General features: G+C 40.9%; 1 protein-coding gene across 1 annotated transcript; it reads left to right on the forward strand.

Moving 5' to 3' along the window:
• Positions 1-339: 339 nt before the first annotated feature.
• On the forward strand, positions 340-5,510 carry EAH_00051190 (RNA recognition motif-containing protein, putative; the record flags this gene model as incomplete). The annotated part of the gene is made up of 12 exons (XM_013391248.1): positions 340-654; positions 875-950; positions 1,515-1,676; positions 1,890-2,021; positions 2,214-2,340; positions 2,570-2,666; positions 3,059-3,181; positions 3,459-3,585; positions 4,002-4,108; positions 4,268-4,321; positions 4,736-4,955; positions 5,491-5,510. 12 exons carry the CDS (start codon positions 340-342, stop codon positions 5,508-5,510), a joined length of 1,560 nt encoding a protein of 519 aa, XP_013246702.1.
• Positions 5,511-7,461: the final 1,951 nt, after the last annotated feature.

Consider the following 7,461-nt stretch of genomic DNA (forward strand, 5'->3'; position numbering starts at 1 on the left):
AGGTGAGGGAGGGGTGAGTATGAGGGAAGAAACATTTTATCTGGAAATGTTTAGGAGAGCGTAGAGACAGAGTGCGGGGCGCGTTCGAAACCCTAAACCCTAAACCCTAAACCCTAAACCCTTAGCGATGCTGTTGTGTCCTTGTGGGTGAAGCGGCGAGATTGCCGCTTGTTTTAACTCAAGTTCTCAATAAATATTGAAAATATATTTAATATTTCTTTAAGTTCTATATCTTAATTTATATCTAGGGTTTGGCTCGCGGCCTGGAGGACCCCTGCTCTTCCCCTTCCTAAACCCTAAACCCTAAACCTTAAACCCTAAACCCTAATTCTTTAACAAATGGCAACCCCGTTTCCTGCAGGGGTTCCCTCTGGGGGAACACCTTTAGACCCAGCAGCTCTTGCAGCTCAAGCTCAGTTATTATCACCAGCAAATCTAGCAGCAGCAGCGAGGTGTATGTACACTCGAATAGATTCTTTTACAGGGGAGTTCAAGTTTCTATCTCTTGATTATCCCTCATTAATCTTCTTTCAAGGACGCTTCTTTCCCTCTGCTCGTCACGCCTTATTAGCTGCCAAACATCCTACTGCTGTTGAAGAGCTTGCATGCATCGAAGATATGAAAGAACTCAAACAAATCGCTAAAACCAAACAGGTTAGGCTTTAGGGTTTAGGGTTTAGGGTTTAGGGTTTAGGGTTTGGGGAGAGGGGGAGAAGGGTGAAGGGGTTGATGGGGGGTTAGGGTGATGGTGCTCGGTCGGTCGGAGGACCCAAGCAAAGAACAGGGTTTAGGGTTTAGGGCTTAGGGTTTAGGGTTTAGGGCTTAGGGCTTAGGGATTAGGGTTTAGGGTTTAGGGTTTAGGGTTTGGGCTCAGGAAGATCCCGACTGGCCGCGGTATCGATTGAAATGGATGGAGTTAATTCAGCGAGACAAATTCAGGAGAAACGCAGGTGTATATCCCCTAAACCCTAAACCCTAAACCCTAAACCCTAATGCAGTTTCTGGTGTATATAGTGTTGGTGTATGATTCTTTTAGAGGGATTTCAGTTGGGGTTTAGGGTTTGGGGTTTTAGGGTTTAGGGTTTAGAGGGTTTAGCTTTAAAAGGGTTTGAAGGGTTTAGGGTTTAGGGTTTGTAGGGTTTAAATAGCTTTATACACGTGATTAATCTGATAGCTAGACCCTAAACCCTTTCTTTTTCCTAAACCCTAAACATACGGCCTACAAACCCTAAACCCTCTACACTTCTAAACCCTAAACCCTAAACCCTCTGAACCCACTAAAGCCTAAAGCCTCGTGGCCTTACAAACCCTCTGTAAACCCCGAAAACCTCTTTAACCCTAGTCGCTAAACCCAAAACCCTAACGGGCTTTTAGACCCTTTAAACCCTAAACCCTCAACAGTTCCCTCAAAACCCTAAACCCTCGGCACTCCCCTGAAACCCCTGAACCGTCAGCCCTGCCTTCAAAACCCTAAACCCTAATTGGGATAATTTCTTTGATGTTTGTTGCTGCAGATTTGCGAGAGAAGTTAAAACAAACAGGAGGCAGAGATATTGTCTGGATAAACACCGGGGATGCGTACTTCGGACAGACCCGTTTAAATAAAGGACAAAACCACCTTGGAAGAATTCTAATGGAAATCAGACAAAATATTATCGATGATACTGAACTAGAATGTACGCTTTAGGGTTTAGGGTTTAGGGTTTAGGGTTTAGGGTTTAGGGTTTAGGGTTTGGCGTTTAAATAAAGGGTATAACCATCTTGGAAAATTTTTTATTAAAATTAGACAAAATATTGCAGATGACATTCAAGTGAGGGTTTTGGGTTTTGGGTTTAGGGTTTAGGGTTTAGGGTTTAGGGTTTAGGGTTTGTGTGGGGTGTACGTACAGCTTGGCTGGTCATCTGCCACGACATCGAGACGGAAGAAAGGTCTCTTCCTGTTTTGCGTTTGTTAGAAAGAAGAGAAGGAGACAGCACAACAACAGAGATATTGCTGAGGGGGAAGTCTTTCTATAGAATAGGTGAGGGTTTAGGGTTTAGGGTTTAGGGTTTCTTAGGGTGTAGGTTGAGATTCAGCAGTGTTTATTAGGTTATAGAGGGCTTTTCTCTGTCTACAGGTACTTCCCCTTAAAGTTGCTTTGAAGGAAGCAGATTCACATATTAGGGTTTAGGGTTTAGGGTTTAGGGTTTAGGGTTTAGGGTTTGTTGTTCAGGAAAGCTGGCGGACAACGACTTAGTCGCATTAAACCCTTCGGTCTCGAGACGCCACGCAGCCCTCGTGGTATTAAAAGGAGGGCATGTGTTGTTAATTGATTTAAAAAGCAAAGCAAAGACATTTAAGTAAGGGTTTAGGGTTTAGGGTTTAGAGTTGATAAGGGTTTAAGGTTTCGGAAGTAGCCTCCTATGGCTGGGAGGCTGGGGAGACCAGTTAAGGGTTTAGGGTTTAGCGTTTCAGGAGATTGGCGAGGGAGAAAAGAAGGGTTTTCAAGACAGAGTTCTACCCGAGGGATTAGGGTTTAGGGTTTAGGGTTTAGGGTTTAGGGTTTAGGGTTTAGGGTTTTGTGTGCAGGAACGGCATGCCCCTCGATCACGACCATGTTGGGGTACAGATGCAAACCAACGACAGCTTCAGTTTGGGGGCCTCCAGCCGCCATTACCTCCTTGAGGTGCGCGAGGGTTTAGGGTTTAGGGTTTAGGGTTTAGGGTTGCTGAGGGTTTAGGGCTGCTGAGGGTTTAGGGTTTAGTGCGCCTCTTACCTGATGGTTTTGTCTTCTTCCACCCTTGTTTTCTGCATAAGGCTAGGGTTTAGACTTGCTAAGTGGGATTTAGAGTTGTTTATTGCGGTTTAGCGTTTAGGGTTTAGGGTTTAGGGTTTATGATTGTTTATTTCTATCTATTATTATTATTTCGGTGTGAGGCTTATCTCTGGAATAGGGTTTTATTATGTTGCGTGGTTTTATTCTCTAATTGCCGGCTACTGTTCCTCATGTTTTAGGGTTTGGGGTTTAGGGTTTAGGGTTTAGGGTTTAGGGTTTAGGGTTTAGGGTTTTGTGTGCAGATTGACACCACATCTGTGGTGGATTATCTTCAAAGACGAGGAAGAGAGTTAAACAGAGAGTTGAGTTTATTAGCAGAACAAGTTAATGAAGCTCAGGGCATCACGACGAAAAGCCTTACTAAGGTCTCTAAACCCTAAACCCTAAACCCTAAACCCTCATAGGAAAAGAGACAACACGAGTTGAGTTTATTAGCAGAACAAGTAAATGAAGCTCAGAGATTAACGACGAAAAACCTTAGAAAGCGGCTTAGGCTTTAGGGTTTAGGGTTTAGGGTCTCTAAACCCTAAACCCTAAAGCCGCTTTGTGCAGTTGTGCAGTATGTGGGTACCACGGCGTTGGCGTGTAAACCCTAAACCCTAAACCCTAAACCCTAAACCCTAATTTGGGGTGTATGTGCAGGTGTTTGTTGGAGGTTTAGCTTACAGCACCAGCCGCTACGACCTTTGCGAGTTGTTTGCGGAGGTCGGGAATATAAAGTCTATAGTAATTCCTCAAGTAGACAGATCAATCCCTCCCGATTATGAAGGTAACTCCTGCTGCTGCTGCTGCTCTTGCTGCTGCTGTTGCTGTTGCTGCTGCTGCTGCTGTTGCTGCTGCTGCTGCTGCTGCTGGTTGTGTTATTGCTGCTGCTGCTGGTTGTGTTATTGCTGCTGCTGCTTGTGTTGTTGATGCTGCTGCTGCTTGTGTTGTTGATGCTGCTGCTTGTGTTATGGTTGCTGCTGCAGCTGCTAATGTTGTCGCTGCTGCTGCTGCTGCTCCTGCTTGTGTTGCTGCTGCTTCTGCTGCTGCTGGTGTTTCTCTATGTTATGAGCGCAAGCCTGCATAATAATAAACAAGCAAATAAACAAATCTAATTAATTAATTAATTAAATTTATTTATTTATTTATTTATTTATTTATTTATTTATTTATTTATTTATTTATTTGTTTATTTATTTATAGGGGCTTACTCTGTTAGAGGTATTGCTTTTGTTCAATTCGAAGACGCGGAGTCTGCGAAGAAGGCGCTGCAATGCAACGGAAAAATTGTCAACGGCCGAAGTGTAGTGGTGATTGATTAAATTAATTAAATTAAATTAATTTAATTAAATTAATTAAATTAAATTAATTTAATTAAATTAATTTAGTTTAATTTAGTTTAATGCAGTAGTTTAATTGTCCTTTTATTTATTTATTCTATTTGTTTTATTTTATTTGTTTTGCTGCAGGTGACGCCTGCAAATTTGACGCGAGAGGAGAGAGCAGCACAAGAAGATTTGATGGTTTGTCTTTTATTTATTTATTTATTTAATTTTAATCTTAATTTTGTTTAATTTTAATTTTAATTTAATTTAACTTTATTTCTTTTTGTCTGCTGCTCCTTCTGCTGCCTCTCTTCTTGCTTCTGTTAACCCACTGCTGTTCTTGCTGCTGCTGCTGGTGTTGCTGCTGTTATCCCTGCTGCTGCTGTTGCTGCTGCTGCTGGTGTTGCTGCTGTTATCCCTGCCCTTGCTGTTGCTGCTGCTGCTGTTGCTATTTCTGCTACTGCTTGCACGTGATGCCTACTGCTGCTGCTTGTGTTGCTGCTGCTGTGCTACTGCTCTCGTTCCGCCTGCTGCTTCTCCCGGTTTTTGTTCGTTTCCTACTACCCCCGCTGCTGCTGCTGCTGCTGCTGTTGCTGCTGCTGCTGTTTGCAGGCTGAGGGAGAGATGAATTTTGTTGCTGCAACAGATAAGACATTCGATCACCCGACACACGGCTCGCTGCGTACTGGGCACGGATTAGAAGATTCAGGAGCAGCAGCAGCAGCAGCAACATCTCGAAATCTGCTGCAGCAAGCAGATCCTTTAACAGGAGAGCCTCTAGAAAGAAGTGCTAGAGGCAACTGGCTTCATGATGATGAGAGAGCACAAGAAAGTAATATTAAATTAACTAATGCAGATATAAGAAGAGTTCAAGGCAGCAACAAAACCCCCTCAAGGACTTTGCGTTCAGAGACAGAAGGCGCTAGAGATGCACGCATGGCTGCTGCTGTTGCTGCTGCTGCCAGCAGCAGCAGCAGCAGCAGCAGCAGTGCTGAAGGGGGTGCATCAAGCAGAGATAGACACAGACGCAGCCGCTCGCGTAGCAGAAGCCGCAGCGGAGAAAGAAGAAAACATAAAAGCAGCAACAGGAAATAATTGCTGCAGCAGCATTTTGCTTACTGCTTGTTGCAGCTTGCTGCTGTTGCTGCTGGCTGCTGCTGCTTGTTGCGCATTGCTTTGTCTCAAATATTGAAGCCCCCTTCTCCCCGCCGTAGCTGCGGGTCTGCATGCAGAGAGAGAAGAATTTTGTTGTTTGACTGTCTATTATCTTGGCTTATTTCCTTACAGGAATGAGTTCAATGAAGATCAGCACATACCCCTCAATAAGGGCCTAGGGTTTAGGGTTTAGGGTTTAGGTTTTGGAGTAGGCAAGTGTGTTGCGTATTAGTACTGGCGAGAGGGATAGGGTTTAGGGTTTAGGGTTTAGGGGGCATTACAACTGAAGGCAGAAATCGCAGTGGCGTGCAAGCATCTGTTCTAGGGTTTAGGGTTCGTGGGTTCTCTTAACATTGTTTCTCCTGCTTATTATTCTTCTTTATTTACTCTGTTATCAACACAACGATTGAAAAGCAAAGGAAAAGAATTATTTTTATCTTTTTAAATGTAGAAGCAGTGCGAGACCAGGCAGTTGTACTGCGATTGAGAGTGTCGGGCGTCTACCTGGCTTCAATGAGATGAAATTGGGAATAAAATGATTTAAATAATCATTTAAATAATATTTATAATTTTAAAATCAGAAAAACACGCCGCTTTAGCCGCTTTCTTCTTCGATTTCCACTGCAGTGGTCTGTTGTTCATGAATGTGTGTGAGGATTGAATGTAACAGAAATTTTGGAGGAAAAACAGTTGAAATTTATGATTATTCATTGAAAAAACGAATTAAATTAATTTTATTGAATATTTTCCGGTTATTTTAATCCTTTTATCGTCAGAAGGCTCTGCTTTCTTCTACTGCGTCGCCGCCATCCATTCAATCTTTGCTCCGCTGGAGAGGTATACGAGTTACTCGGGGCGCTTTGAACGAAATAAATCCAAAAAGAATTATTTTTTTACAACAAAAACTTGTAAAATTTAATATACTTCTTTTTTCTTCTTTTTCTGCATTTCTATAGGTGTGTTTCTGCACTGCGCTGCCTACGCAGTTTCCCAGGGTTTCTGGGTTTTCATAGGGAGAAAGTTTGTAATTTCAAGACAAAATGGAAGAGAAAAAATGGGAGAAAGAAGAATTAGAGGAAATTTATGAAAATATAAAACGTCATCAACCCGAACAAATGAAAAATTATGCAAAGTTTCTGCAAAATGTTGGCGAAAAACAAATTGCAAAGTGGAGAGAATTAGCAGAAAGTCTTCAGCTTGAATTGGATATCAACACAGGAAGAATTAAATATAAAAATAATTTCAAACCTTTAGATATCCCTGTAGAGATTTGCTACGTTAGACACGGAAAAACACAAGGAAATACGGAACCCAGAGTCTTTCAGGTAACAAACCCTAAACCCTAAACCCTAAACCCTAAACCCTAAACCCTAAACCCTAATCCGTGAATTTCAAGGCAGAAACGTGAAACGTATACTCTTTTCCTTGAGCAACTACAAAGAAAGGAGATTTTCTAATTCACGTAAACATGAACAGAATATATATAAATATAAAGGGTGTATAAACATAAATATAAGCATAACAATAAATATAAACAAAAACATAAACCTAAACTAAAACATAAACATAAATGTAAAAGCAAGTACAAATATGAAGCTCAGCGTGCTTGTATACATATATATATATATATATATATATATATATATATATTCTTTTTTTAATTACAACTTCAATAGACGAAAATATATATGTATATTTATATTTCTATTTATATTTCTATTTACATTTCTTCCTTCTCTTTTTCTGTTTTTGATTGCACCTTGCATAAAGAAGCACACATATAAATATATAAATATATATTATATTTATCCTTCTTTTTTTAATTACAATGCGCATGCAGGGACAAGTAGACTATCCGAATAACCAACTAAATGCATTAGGTTTGCAGCAAGCAGAAGAAGCAGCAGAGCGTCTTTCTTCTCTTTTGCATGCAAATGCTTGGGGCCCCCCAGATATAATTATTTCATCGCCTTTAATGAGAGCTCAGCAAACAGCAAAACCCTTCGCAGACAAAAACAAACAAATTCAATTCGAAGTTCTTCCAGAAGCAGCAGAAATGAAATTTGGAGAGTGGGATAATGCAAAGGTATATATAAATATTATATATATATATATAATTTATATAGTGCATATGTAATATATATATACATATATATATATATATATATAGATATAATATATAT

This window comes from Eimeria acervulina, genomic scaffold (genome assembly GCF_000499425.1).
Source record: "Eimeria acervulina Houghton genomic scaffold, Eah_scaff873, whole genome shotgun sequence".
In the NCBI taxonomy this organism is placed as follows: Eukaryota; Apicomplexa; class Conoidasida; order Eucoccidiorida; family Eimeriidae; genus Eimeria; species Eimeria acervulina.